Source organism: Mercenaria mercenaria, chromosome 4 (assembly GCF_021730395.1).
Source record: "Mercenaria mercenaria strain notata chromosome 4, MADL_Memer_1, whole genome shotgun sequence".
In the NCBI taxonomy this organism is placed as follows: Eukaryota; Metazoa; Mollusca; class Bivalvia; order Venerida; family Veneridae; genus Mercenaria; species Mercenaria mercenaria.
Genome location: NC_069364.1, coordinates 23,422,455 through 23,437,645, shown reverse-complemented (window position 1 = coordinate 23,437,645; position 15,191 = coordinate 23,422,455). Strand labels below are relative to the sequence as shown.

Genomic DNA, 15,191 nt, shown 5'->3' with positions numbered 1-15,191 from the left:
CAAATAAGTGTATCCATATATTCTACCCAACTATAAAAAGAAAACGATTTCGTATGATTAGTGTTTATAATCTTTATTCAGGCGTTTAATACTTCCCGACGAAGGCCGGGGGTTATTGTTAGCCTACGTCCGTCCCAAAATTGAAAATGCTTTTAATTAGTAATAATATAATACATCACATTATAATATAAATATATAATTTAATAAGTATTTAAGCTTGAATCGCAAAACCTCACACAATTACTTGCTTACATATAGTATTGTCTCCTTTGGCCCAGCCAAAGCAGAACTTTTCCCCTTAATTTGGTAGATAATTGAAAATGCTTTTCATTAAAAGCTATGTTAGTAAGAATCCTGAAACCTCACATAATGATTTATTAACTTTGCTTATATGTGGTATTATGCCTTTACCCACTAAAAGCGTTTTTTACCTCTTGATTTTGAAACAAAAAGGGGTTTTACTATATCGAAGTAACCTATTGATGGTTTGAGGGCACCAGTTGTTTCCCATAAACTTCCATTTTAACTTTATGGCGTGTACGGCTTTCCATATTTCAAAGCATGTATGTCTATATATAATCGCATTCTTTTAAGAACTATTCCACCAAAATATCAAACGAAAATATACGAAAAGTGATTTTTCTCGTGAATGAGACGAACCCCTGTTTATATCATTGGCATGGATACACATAAAATATGCCAAACATTGTCAAATTGTATAGTTATATACTGTAATTGCAGTAAAGAAAGATAGTTTTAAAAAATCACTTGTTGGATTTGTTTACAATACTAAACAATCAAAAAGGACTAGACTAACGTTACCTTATTCCCATGTACATTAAGCTCCCTGTACTTTTGTCAAAAGCTATCCAATACCTGTCCAATGATTCTGTAAAGTTTCGTCAACGTTTAGCTTGAACGCTGAAATAGGGTTAATTCCGTAAGGAACAGTGTCAAGATATTAGAAAATAATTACTCAGGGAAGCATCTACGCCTTTAGTATCTTTAGAAATGAAATGGGTCCAATCGCAAAAGTGACTGTGTCTAAGACTAGCTGACAAACTATGCAGAATTTCCTTTGTTAAAACGCAGAGCTGGCGAGACCAAATATCTAATATAAAATGTCTTTAAATCAACAACATACGAGTTCTATCGCATAGATGTTCAGCATATTTCCATTCTTAATTGAAGCTGCAACTTGATGCTCAGCGCATATACTATAACATTTCGCAATAACTTACCATATAGGTATGACCCCATTGCCTGTACTTCACCAATAACGTTTAACCTCGTCTCTAAGTTCAATCTCTTACTGTCTCACACAATAATTTCGTCTCTGTCTCAGCTTTCAGACGCTCAAACTGCATTTGCTATCGTCTATCCCGTAAAGGTTTAATTTTTCTGCGCTGACTCTAAAGGAGGCAGTAAACAGTTTTCTGAGCTTCTCTGCTTAAAGTCGCCTACCCATCTTTCAAAACCTCACACAAAAGTCTGTAACCACACACCTGAAATAAAGATATTGCAACATCAACATCACTGTATGTCTATCGTTACAAACCATCTGCAGTACATTTCTAATATCTAGTTTTCTGTTTATAAGACCTGAATTTTGTGCTCTCCCGGTCGCGGAAACTGATGACGAAAAGAGCTAAATTTGCCAATTTTCAAATCGCTGTAGAAAACTCCCTGCAAATGATAGCCCCAACTGCTACACTGTTCCATACTCCAGTAACACTGTAAAATCTGAAAATAAGCTCAAATATATGTGCCATCCGTACCGTTTTTTCACTATTCCAGTTTTCCTGAGGCCCCTGCTAGAATGACAACCAGACTTTAAGCTAGCTCAGAGGAAGCATGTATACGCTCCTGCAAGTCATTACGTCATACTATCAAGATCAAGGCTACTCAACTGATATCTTTAAATAAGTGAAACTCAATTCTAGTCGCTGAAACTTCAATTCTAGTAATTATTTTTATTTTAAACTTCAAATATCCACTTCTATCCGTAAATTGCCTCTTATTTGTAAGTTTGACCCTGGCCAATTCGACACTAACAGCTCAGAACTGTTTACTGCCTCCAAAGCTCGAAACCTGACAGTTTAGCTGCAATAGCCCACTTATCAAGGTACTGGGATAAATTATAAGTGGTTAAATCAATCGCTCCCTGGATTCAGAATGTATTCACGGTCATCCGTCAACCTTTGTATACTCCAGCGAAGTGCAACTTTTTTTGATTGGTCAAAGTTCTGACAAAATAATTTACAACGTGTACCTGCTCTTACAAATATGGTTCCCTTTTAAAAATGTATATAACATAATGTCTGATGCTTGGATCCAGCTACATGTATTACTGTTGCCCGCCCGCTTAGCTCAGTAGAGCGAGCGTTGATCTACGGATCGAGGTGTCGCGAGTTCGATCCCCGGGCGGGACGTATGTTCTCAGTGGCAATTTGATAAAAGACATTGTGTCTGAACTCATTCGTCCGCCACCTCTGATAATTCATGTGGGGAAGTTGGCAGTTTTTTGCGGAGAACAGGTTTGTACCGGTACAGAATACAGGAACACTGGTTAGGCTAACTGGCCGCCGTTACATGACTGAAATACTGTTGAAAATGGCGTTAAATCCAAAACAAACAAAAGCAATTACTGTACGTAACCCATATCAGCCATAAATGACCCAAATCCATAATTATTAGCAATTCAACTATAATTACAGCAATGATAGCATGAAGATTGCGTGATGCACTGTCTGTGCTTATGTATCGCGTTTCCAATACATCAAACATACAAGGTATTCTGACAGAGAGAAATAAAGTCAATGAATTTTGTTCATTTCTGACAATACAGGAAACCAAATGAGCAATTTTGGTCCAAACATCCAGATAGAAAGGGCATGCCTGTCAAAAAGAGGCTAAAAGTAAAAAAAAAGTATTCACTTTTAAAGCGTAATTTTGCATGAAAATGTAACTTGAAATAGTTTGCAACAGATTGTGACCATAAACACTACTTGTGATGACTTCGGAAGAAAGACATATTTTAGCTCTAATAAAGGTTAGAAGCAATCAATTGTTTTCCCATGGACTTTCCTTGTAACATTATTTCGAAACATGCATATTTAATTCCCGAAAAAACATAATAGTATTACGTCTAATGGTAATAACTGTTTGTGACTTGAACAACTTAGATAAAAGAAAAAACAAACCAGCAACTATTAACAATAACGTAGTTCATTATGAAAAGTAACAAATTGAATTAAAAAATCTTAAAAATGTTAAAAATGTTATTAAGCCGTAAAGTCCAATAATAAATAAATTTAAATCCAATCAATTTTAATCCAAATATCATCCAAAGAATATAAATGAATTCTTTTTCAAATATACTTTTAAATACTCTATATAAAAAATGTCCAAAGTTGTAATATTTTCTTCTTAAGAAACACATGAAAGTTTTCAATAAGATCTTACTGTAACTTTTGCCCTTTCCTTATTTAAATCATCATTAAAGGTTCATGTATCACCAAGAATAAAGTTTAAGAAGAATCTTGAAAAAATCCTGCATAACTAAGACTTTAAAATCATGTAAACACCCTGTTAATATGGAACTTTCTAGAATACCATTATGATAGTCTATAGATAACTTATTGACATTCACGATGTCTAAAACTAGGACAGGCTTTATCAGTTGATATGAGTCATCAATAATAAAGAAAAAATAATACATTGTAAGTTAACATAATGGTGATGACATGTACATAACAATAGAGGTACTTTATTTGAGTAATTTTCTTGTGAATGAGATGAACGTCTGTTTAAATGTAATCTTTGGCATGCTGGGAAAAATTCGTTAGACAAAATGTTTTGTTTTCACAATACTCTAAAAATGTAGTAAATATTGTCAAAATGTATGATGATATAGTAAATTAGTAGTATAAAAAGAAAGTTTTGGGTTTGTTTACATTACAGTCCAATAATAACGGAATAGCGTTGTCTTATGCCCTTGTATACGTTTACCTTATTCCCCTGTACTTCTTTGAATTGGTAGTCTCTGACCAGATGGATCTTAATAAATTTCACAAAAATACAAATCTACATAGAGCAGTGGTGCAAGCGCAGTTTCGTCAGGATCTCTTATTAACCATAGTCATTGCCTTTTAATTATTTGTCAATCTATATATTCCCACGTTACAAAGTAAACCATTAGTGGATCTTCAAGAAATTTTACACAACTTTATATATAAGTTAAGAGCGGTGACTATTTTGTACTATTTATTCAAGGTTGCCACTTAGTTGATAAAAAGAAATTCCCTTACTTTTCCCTGACTTCACCATACTTTTTACTGATCAATACCACCATATTCTTTCGACATCCACATACCCTACAGCCGTCAACCTTTTATATTCATTCTGTTTCAGATATAACAAGCTTTCATTAATGAAAATAAGAAATATATGAGTGTAAACATTTTAATGATAATATTAGTCAGGGACAATACTTGATTTCACTTGACTTGACTTGACTTGGCTACACATAATTACACTAAAATGTGTTTGGAAATACTTACAAATACTGCTTGAAGACTGCCATAGCCACTAAATATTTTAAGCATCGACCCAAAATTCCATTTTCCCCTGACTTTTCTACAATTTCGTTTTTACTGACCAGTATCAAGATTTCCCTGACAATTCACTGACCTTGAAAAATTCATTTTTCCCTGACTTTTCAAGGTAAGTGGCAACTCTGTTCTTAGAATCGATTCAGTAACTGCAGCCACTGCCCTTTAGTTGTTTTAATACTCATAAGTTCCCACAAAACAAAATTGAATCTGCCTTTTGTTACAGTCTTTGGAGTGAGGTAGTTTCGATTTACTTGTACTTTCTATCACATATTTGAAGATGTATATTTTCAAACATTTTCTTCTAAACAAATTAATGTAACCGACTAAGAAAATATCTGCCATAACACGTACGTGTGTCACTGCAGTGTAAAAGACAGTTTGCGATAACGGATCATCATCTATTACGTTGCTATTGAAGTGGTTATTTGAAAGTCATGAATGCAGCATATGTAACATCGATATCCTTGGGACACCGGGCACATTTTCATGCAATCTCGCCAGGCATAGGTATGTTTTTTGACAACACAGAAAATGACACCACTCGGTTCTCAGCTATTCCCGGAAGTAAAGAAAATGAAAGAAGTCTAAACATGAAAACGAAAGTCGCATTTGCATTGGTCGATAGTCGAAATGTTTGCGCGTGGGCTTCTTTCTTTTATTCCTAATAGGGAGTCAATTTTTAGCACTTTTCGACCATTTGAACCTGTGCTTTAGCATGACATGTCATATTTGAACTCGGAATAAAAACAAATCCTACTGCGGCCCGTAACGGACCAAGTGTATATGGAGATTTTTTGGAACTTCGTCAAATCGTTCAAAAGGTCGTTTTTGATGTTGTCTGAAAGTGTCAGTATGTGTCTTTGATGTAAGATATTTCCGTTTATGAGAGCAGCAGACATTTCATTAGACATTTCAGAAATAATATCAAAATAAATGTTGATTCTACGGAAGCGTGAAAGGGCCATCAGACGCTATTACGTTTAATTACGTTACAGATGCGGAAAGGAGATGCATTTTTACCTCATGGTTTACATGTTACCTTGTAACTTTTGGTATCCAGGACATGCTCATTACAAAGCGGTGAGGTGTTCCCAGAGAGCACTGATAGTAAGAAGTACATTTTAAAACATGCTGATATTGTGACAAAACATGTTCTATGTTCGCAACATATACGATAAGTTCATGTTAAAATGCTAGACTACATTTGTTTATAGTTTTCAAGGGCGGACGAGTGCAGAGATCCTGACACCAAGTAACTATGTATTAGAGTATAGATTCACGTATAGAGTCGCGCCTACGGCAACCGATTATCTGAATATGTCCTATTATATGGCGCCTATAGGCTTATCTAAAAATGCCGATAAACAATGGTTGTGCCTGGTGAGAAAGTTTACATTTTTTTGCAAATTTTATAATCTTTGGTGGACTGACGGACATTAAGAAAACAATTGACAACAAGTACTCATTCCTTGGAATTCTTAGATTTACACTGTATAAACACTGACTATAAATTTCTGAAATTATATTATAGTTGATATGAGACGTGCTATTTTTAGGGAGATTATAATTACAATGTAGTCAAAAGTTGGGATTCCTGTAATCTATCTTAAGCGAAACTGTTTACGTGAAATACATGATAAACTGCACGTATTTATTTTTGGATTTTCCAGATACATATATACTTATATTTATTTTTACAGATTATTTGTCAAACAGAACAGAGAGTCGAGATGGAAACTTTAACGATTAAACCCGTAAATGCGGAGTATTTTGATCAAGGACATGTTATGAATAACGAATGGTCAAGATATCTTTCATTTTTGAATTTCCCTAAAGATTCGTTTCTGATGCCAACAAGATTGGCCCAGGCCGGATTTTATTACACTGGCTCAGGAGAAAAAGTTACTTGCTTCTGCTGTGGAATACAAAATGAAATTTGGAGTGAGAATGAGACCGTGTTAGACGTTCACAGGCGACTTTCGCCTCATTGTAGGTATATCTGTGGCGAGGATACTACTAATATTCCTACGCACGATCATAGTAGTATGTTGACAGTAACTGTACCAACATGTTCAAAAGGATCATATATAAGCAAAGAAAATAAGCAAGAACAAATTGGAAGTTTAGTTAAACATTCAACAGATGTAAAAGAAGAACAGTTATTAGGTAACAGCGGGAATAGTAAAATGTCAAATCACGTACATCAGCCTTATTCTGAAGAAACAATGGATATAGCGAACAACGGTACTATAAAGGAGAAAAATGAAAACGAGACATCCAAGAATTTGCTAAAAACTGAAAACAGGTCTAAACACAAGTCAGGTAAATATGAAAAGTTACACGCATGAGCAGTTTTGCAGTTTTTGAATAAATGTATTATGTATTAGTGTCTTTGATATCTAGATTCATAGAAGCTAAAGTTCAACATTAATTTTGTAACTGAAAACATGCTGGAAACATTAATTGTATAAGTGGAAACATACTGGAAACTAACAAAAACAAATGTTGTTATTTTGACAGCTATTTCCTTCCTTTGGTCACGACTGTTGTGTGTTTTCTGGAATTCGCTTGTTACATAAAATGTATAAATAATGACCATAATCATTGCGTTTAATTAAAATTTAAAAGCATCATTATACAGTTTTGATGTATTAAGTAAGTCTCATTTTACTTATTTACAGAAAAGCAGAGATTACTGGAGGAAAACCGTACGCTGAGGGATCTTATCACCTGCAAGATTTGCTTTGACAATGACGCATGCGTCGTGTTTCTTCCGTGCGGACATTTAGCGTCTTGTGTAGAATGTTCGAAATCTTTGAGAAAATGTGCAGTTTGTAGAACTGTAGTGCAAGCAACAGTCAGGGTGTATCAAGCTTGAAATGCTTAGTGTAGCCGGATGTCAGCTGCAATAAATTGACTTGTATTTACTTATCTGCTTGCTCTTACAAGAGTGGTTTTGTTTATAAATGAGTTTTACCAATTTGAAAGTAAATCAATGATAAAACATGAAACCATTTATGCTTACATTATCTCCCAATCATAATGTATCTGAAGAATGCATATAATTGTCAACATTTTATGTATATGTATGTATATATATTATTTTGTTAAGTTTGATATTGTTTTATCAGTAATCTTACTACTTAGTATGCACTGCATGTTGCAACTGAACTACCTCAAATGCATTTATGTTGTTACTTTATGGTGTATGTTTCTTTATAAGAAATTTTATATCTATTTGTTGTTATCGTTGAAGGCAGCATATGTTAAATTGGTTGTGATAAGTGCTCTGTTTTATTTGCATAATGTATTGTGCAATTGTATGAATCAGTTGTGAAAGTTGGTTGTTACAACGTATCTTAATCCTATTCGATGTTGCTCATTGCAAAGCTGGAGTGGTCTTCTGCGCATGTTCGGAAGTGATAATCAATTGAGTACACGGTAAAAATACGCAAATAATTGCATGTCCGCACGCATTTATAGTGTATAATATGTATACTATACTGACTATAGGTTAGGATTAGTATTACCATTGTTACAAAATATATACGTTAAAGAAACTTACCATTCAAACTGCTTATATCCGGTATATACCGGAGTTTGTAATTTACACAGGAGCTCCAGGTCTGCAGTGAGTCACAGTCAATACTATTTCATTTGTTGCTCGTTGTTGTTTCAAATATATTTGTTCTGTAAAAGGTGAGAAACGGCGTAAAGAAAGTAAGAATAAACTGTGTACATGTAATTTGTTTTTTCTAAATGTCTGATCTATCGTAACGGTGTATTTGCTTTTCCCTGTAATATTCAAAATTTACATCATTCTTGAAAGTTTCAAAGGGAATAATGGAGGTATTTTTATTTTGCAAAATATTATGGTATTCCTTTGCAAATTTGCGAACTAAAATGTTATAATCTTTAGATGTATGCGTCATTAATTGTGTTGCTGGTTTTCTATAAAACTTTTGAAATATCGTAGTTGCCACAAAAAGCAACACTTACATTAAAATCTTGTAAAATTGACATTTGTGGACCAAAACTTAATACGGTGAAATTTATTATACAGAAAATATATTTAAAATTTAAAAAAAAGAAAAACTTCCGGGAAGAACAAGACTGTTTGGACTGTATTCAATCAATTTCATTACATGATGAATTTTTTTCTGCGTACGCTTGCATTTTAGTGTAACTGGGCTAGGGTATATTTGTTGGCTGACTACTTTTAACGATTAGGATTCAAGATTTACTTGTGTATCATCACTGAAATATATGTTTGGTATCTCAAAGACCTTCCTTTCTTATTTGTTTCTTTCTAAAAGGTAAAATATGGTTGTACAAATCTGTTTTCAATTACAACATTTGAACGTAGAGATTAGTTTAGTTTATACTAATTTGTTTTAGCTCGATTGTGATGAAAGCTTCAAGCTTATTGGAACCACTCTCGAGTCCGCTTCCTGGAAAAACCAGTACTGGTGTCATATGAGAAGTCATGGTCGTGACCCCAGTGGGGCTCGAACCCACGACCCCTGGATTGAGCGGCCGACACCTTATCCACTAGACCACCGCTCCCCTGAACGTAGAGATTACAACTGATAGATCAATGAGCATCGGATTATATTAATATTTCCGTGAAAAACCGAAGCATCCCGAATCAGACAGTTCTTATTTACAGCAAGGCTGCCGGTTATAATCTATATAATTATATACGGCTTCATAACAAGGTACTCAATCATGTAGATCACATTTAAGGTTGTAACTCTGTGATTCCAGCAGGTATACAAATTTTGATTCCATACTTCATGTTTTTATTTCGATGTGGAATCAAAATTGGTAGTCCTGTTTGGCGCCATATAACCTATACTTTGTCGATGCGCCGTAAACCCAAATAAAATAAATCAATCAATTTTCTATTCAAAAATATGTATGCATGCCTGAGTGCGTACGAGTACGTGTGTGTAGACATTGTATAATATGAAAATCCATGATATATTTTCGTATCCTGTTTCTGAAATAATTATTTAGACTTCATATGATAGTTATATGCTACGAAGAATCATAACCGCCCCCGAAGAATTCTAACACCGAGTATACTGCAGCATTTCATTCGTAAATTATGATATGAAAACATTTTCTGGGTCTAGGAACAATTTGCTAAAAACACTTATATATGTTCAAAAACACTAACAAAATTTATGTCGGTGGTTCTGAACCGCAGAAGAGTTATCAGGTGTAAAACTTCTACTGTTAACAGGAAGAAAAAGTAGTCGGTCTCAACATGGGAAATTGTGTAGGCCTGTGATCCTTCTTAAATCGGGCATCAAATAGTATTCGCTGATCTATGTATCAGAAAATTACGTTCAATTTGTTTACCTTTGTCTATGTTTTCATACTAGATCTATGATCACCGGAAATCACTGTAGAAACATTTTCCATACAAAACTGACTGGTATTGATTCTGCAGATTACTAGGCGTGTTAGATATTTGATATCTATTTGATGATGACAGTTTTATTTCTGATGTTACCTTTTATTTTTTAGAGATTTGGAGTTTTGATAGATTTGTTTATTACATGTGTTGACCTAACGTCAATTTGACACATGTAAGTACGTTTTGATAACACAGAAAATGACGTCAAATGTCCTTGAAATTTCTCAGAAAGAACACAGATTATACTTGAAAATTGAGTAGAAAAGTGTAAACACCACAGACAAAAAACAAACAGACAAACACGACAAAAACCAAAAAGTCGCATTTATATTGGGGTATTTTTAAAGTTCATGCGCAGGGATCACCCTGCTTAAAAGTATGCGCGTGAGGGTCAGCGAATTTGAAGTAAGTTACTTTTAGCCATGAAGTGTCCATATTTTGTTAGAATCTCTGAAGTGATGTATATTTGATAACCAGATTGAACATCTTCAGGCAAATAATTGTTTAGTAAATCTGCTATTTCTGACTTTAATGTGCGCCGTTTTGACGCCGTTGTCATGTACAGTAAAAATGGAAGCATCAAATTTGTGATAAAAATGGGTAATGAAATTAAAGGAATATGTCCAAGACTATGCATTTACCCACCAGAATAAATATGAGCATTTACAATTATGCCAAAAGAAATGAAATAGAAGCTGCTTTATTGTAAGTATTTATTTCTTATTTTCAACTTAGTATTTATATCGTTTTATGGCAAACATATGGAGTACAAATCAGAAAATATGTTTATTACATTTGTATTGTTATTTATATAGAAAAGATCAATACATTTAATTATTTTATAAGGATACAGATCACACGGTAAACAAAATGTTTGTGCTATTAAAAGGACTAAATTATTTTTAGATACACTCAATATGTTATTGCAAACTAATAAAATGGGATAGGTTCAATTGTTTTAAATAGTATATTTCATCGAGTTATCAATGAGGCAGAGAATTCCTATTTGAACTAATTACAATTATGTTCAGAAATGTATTAATATAATAAACAATAGTAATAATATCCACTTAAATCCTACAGACGAATTCTTTAATAATATTCTACACGAAAAGTGTGCTTTTGTACAAATAAATAACAGTTACTGTAAAACAATCCTTTACAAGCATAAAATGCAACCAGCAGACTTGGTTTCACCGAGTCTGTTTATGAGAATGAGAGGAAACGCAATGTGCAATTTATAAGGGAATTTTCAGTAAGCTGAATCAACAATCAAAATACTGGCTTCTTACTTTCAATGGAAATTTCTCCCAATTGACAAATCCAAAATAGCTGAAAATATCTTAACACTGTCGCTGTATCAATATTGTTAGTAAAAAAAAAGCATAATATAAAAAGCAGTGTGATGAGAAATGTGGATCAAATATCAAAAGTAAGATATATAAAAAGCATATTGTTTAACACTTATTGTTGATTTAAGGGTTTAATAAAGGTTCCTTTCTAATAGAAAAATAGCCAGCAAAACAAAAACATAGAAATACATGTAAACATTTATAGTCTTGTGAAAGCAATATGTTAACACGCTGCTGATACAGAAATGCTGTTTATTTAGGGTGTTTTTTGTTTGTTTGTTTTTTGAAAAAAATAATGCTTTCTTCTGTTCACTAAATTCAAAACTTTTGAAAATAAACTTATTACTTCGGCATTTGATTCGTATGCAATGTTTGTGACATATTATCAGGTTTTCAATAAATGTTTATTTAATATAATCTTAAAACGAAACAACAGGTTTATATTGTTAAATCCCCAATAAAATTTATTGAAAATGCCATCTTTTTACAGAATTGCAATTTTCACCTGATGTTATACTTGCATCTGAACTTCTACAGTACATAACATGATCACAGGTCTTTCAGTGGATATTACTGATATTTTTCATTGTGTTTTACATTTCAGTAAAATAACATATCTGTAATATAACTTAATACCCTTTATAACATTGTTTCTCAGGAATTGAATTGACATAAAAAAGCGTTCTGAAAATATTAAACGTCCAAGTGATAAGAAAGGTAAATGTTCATTATTCCGCCTCACACCCCGTCCCGGTTAATGCTGATATGATGTATGTTGTTGTTCCAGCGGCTGCTGTCCCTGTTCCCCCGCCTATCACCACTGATCCTGTCGTACCGACATAACTTACAGCACCCACACTTTGAGCCCAGGCAAATATACTTCCCGAAGCTGTTGTTGTTGTTTGTATTGCCGCTGCGGCGGATCCTGTTTAACAAACGATTAAACATTCTTTAAATCGCAAAACTGGGAAAATAATGACTTTCCATCCTAAATTACTCGTTTTTGCTCTTGCAGAAACTTACTTTACTGTACTGAACCTCATTCTTCAACAGTTACCAATTTATTAAATTCTACATCAGTATAACAAATTAAGCCCATTATTGAAACATACTTTCATAACTGTAATGTTGAAATCAGAATTTTAACGAAAACAAGAACTTATTGCCATTAGTATGGTTTAAAACATATATATCTGCAAAATATCATAGATACATACTTAGATCTACTTTTTTGTATTTCTATTCAGAAAAGAACACACACGACGAACTTCAGGAACATTATAATTTATTCTTTCAAGTATATCTATATATATTATTTCTATGTAATATCTATTAAACATGAAGAAGTATTATACCTGCAGCAACGCCGGCTGATCCAAAACCTAAAAAGGTGAGGATTGCTGGAGTTGCGGCGAGCATACCCGCCCCAGCTGCAACACCTGTGCCTGCCACTGCCGTATATTTCAAACCAGTTTTACCCCAGTCTTTCACTTTTCTTTTCCAGTCATCTGAATGATTATAAGTTAAGACATTTTGATGTTTAATACCAGAATTCTCATAAAGCAAAACAACAATTACTGAGTATGTGTAATATTTTTACGTTGTTAATAGTTAATGTAACACATAGATTAGAATTCGTACGTGTGTGGAAGCAATCCAGTTGATTTCGGAATGATGGTGCTCGCTCTTGCCTGAAAAGTACGTGCAGTGTGACCTGTGGTCTTCCTCCACCAAGAAATGCTTCAACGTCACCATATGACCAGAAATTGTGTTTGCGTGACCAAATAAACATATCAGTAGAAAGAAATCTAGACATTCTGATAATACCGCCTTTAAGATTATATTATCGTACGTTCAATTCCATAGAACAGACCTTTGACACAAGTAGGCATTCCCTCTACCCATTTTCGCTGTACACTACATCCACTTGCTACGTATCCTTCATTACAATGAAGGACACAACGATAACCTTTGTTGTAGTCAACATCCCAGTGGCCATGCGTCATACCTTCCCGGTCATCTGTTTGAAAATAAATGACCTTTTATAGCCGATACAAGATAAAGGTGCAGGAACTCGCCACTACAAATTCTTTGACATTCTTGCCTCCCTTAGTGCTTTATGTTTATGTTAGTGTAAAATAGTACGTAGAAAAGGTCTACTGACATGCACGTAAGAAAATAAGTTTCTGGTCCTTTGGGATATCGGAGTTTCGTTTGATCCGGGGTGTGAGAAGTGTTGTACACTTCGTTTCCTCGGCCGAATAAACCGATTCTGTAATTATTTGCTAGTTTTATGGTAATAAAGGATCTTAGTGTGAAGCTATGTTTGTCACCTAATTAAAACGCCGTTTTCTCTTTTTCCTCGTTCTATATTCCATAAGATGGCTAAAAACCGTTGTTATTTTCAAATTAATTGATAGTACGTTCTATGAACCGATTTTCAAATAGTTAATGTTTTCTTTCGTTTATAGAAAGTACTATGGACTGAGCTCATTGTATCATGGAGGTATTAAACACCGTCTTTCACAACACCCTGACAGTGCTGAATACTCATAAATCTACGCATACACATTCATTGTTCTGTACGCACATGCTCGATGTCATAAAAGCTTAAAACATTAGCATTAACGCGGAGGTGAAATAAAATTGAAAACAGGTCTCAGAATTCAAATCTTGCTGGGCCTACGATTGATTAGCATTGACTGGCAACAGCCGTAACTGCACATGACAGTTGATGTCATAAAAGGTCAATGCATCAGTAACCAAAACATGTAATAACATTTTAATATTCGTTTTAATTCTGAAAGGTTAATCTTTGCCAAAGTGCACGTGTTTTCCATGCAATACAAATCTAACTATGCTCGCTCTTTTCGCAAATCCCGCACAGGTCTATGTACACAATGCACCCATTTTTCGAAAAAATGACTATTTCTTATTCCGTAAATAAAAACAGCATTCCTAAATAAGAGTCGCTTAATGTTAACACAAATGCACGCACATGTAAATGTAGGTTGAACAGTGTGACGTAAGCGTTCCCGTGGTTCGACCTGTAACATTGCACAACTAATCCCGCCCACTAAGTATCCGTAATGGTTCTATTGAAAATAGAAAATTCTACTGTCGCTAGCGCTCCCGTCGAATTTTTCTATTTTTCATAGAACTGTTAGGGGGAACACTGATAGTATTATATACTAACAGATAAAAAAAAATGGTATATTTTTTAGTATCAGTTACTAACGTACTATATCTGTTAGTGAGGCAGAAACTGGTAAGAATGAACAAATTTGTGGAAACACACTCATTCTACTCATATACGTGTACATACCTCTGACGCATTGATGGTTGTTGTCGAAACCTTGCTTTGTACAAAAGTCTGGAATAATTCCTGTTGGACATTGCCTTGCTGCAATATGACAAAAACAAATATATAAAATGTATCTTCAGCCTCATAGACATTTATACTTAGACGCTTATTCAGATTTTAAAAATCCCTGCCTTTTACCAGAAAAACCAAAGGGATATTTCCATTTATCTTAACAGTCAATGGCATAATGGGCGTCAGTCATCATCCGACTTCCTGACTTGTCATGCTTATCAAACAAGTGAATTAAGTATTCTTACTGGAAGGCACCTAATTTTCTCTACTGCAGTGTAACATAATGATCTGGCCCCGTGTTCACAAAACAATTTTCGGTCTCAGCTGAGCTTGAGTTTAAAATTTTAATATCAATTTTATTTAAACTAAAAGGTTAAATTTCAACTGAGAATGACCATCAGTACGGAATAGCCACTTGAAAA

The 15,191-nt window shown here is 34.0% G+C and overlaps 2 protein-coding genes across 2 annotated transcripts; one reads left to right on the top strand and one right to left on the bottom strand.

Moving 5' to 3' along the window:
* Window positions 1-6,314: 6,314 nt before the first annotated feature.
* LOC123556198 (baculoviral IAP repeat-containing protein 2-like) lies at window positions 6,315-8,352 on the top strand. Its single transcript, XM_045346770.2, has 2 exons — window positions 6,315-6,938; window positions 7,298-8,352. The coding sequence occupies exons 1-2, from the start codon at window positions 6,347-6,349 to the stop codon at window positions 7,492-7,494; spliced, it is 789 nt and encodes a 262-aa protein (XP_045202705.2). The 5' UTR covers window positions 6,315-6,346; the 3' UTR covers window positions 7,495-8,352.
* A 641-nt stretch (window positions 8,353-8,993) lies between these two features.
* LOC128556255 (uncharacterized) lies at window positions 8,994-14,793 on the bottom strand. Its single transcript, XM_053540725.1, has 4 exons — window positions 14,719-14,793; window positions 13,267-13,413; window positions 12,749-12,901; window positions 8,994-12,318 (listed from the first exon to the last, which is right to left on the bottom strand). Exons 2-4 carry the CDS (start codon window positions 13,397-13,399, stop codon window positions 12,122-12,124), a joined length of 483 nt encoding a protein of 160 aa, XP_053396700.1. The 5' UTR covers window positions 13,400-13,413; window positions 14,719-14,793; the 3' UTR covers window positions 8,994-12,121.
* Window positions 14,794-15,191: the final 398 nt, after the last annotated feature.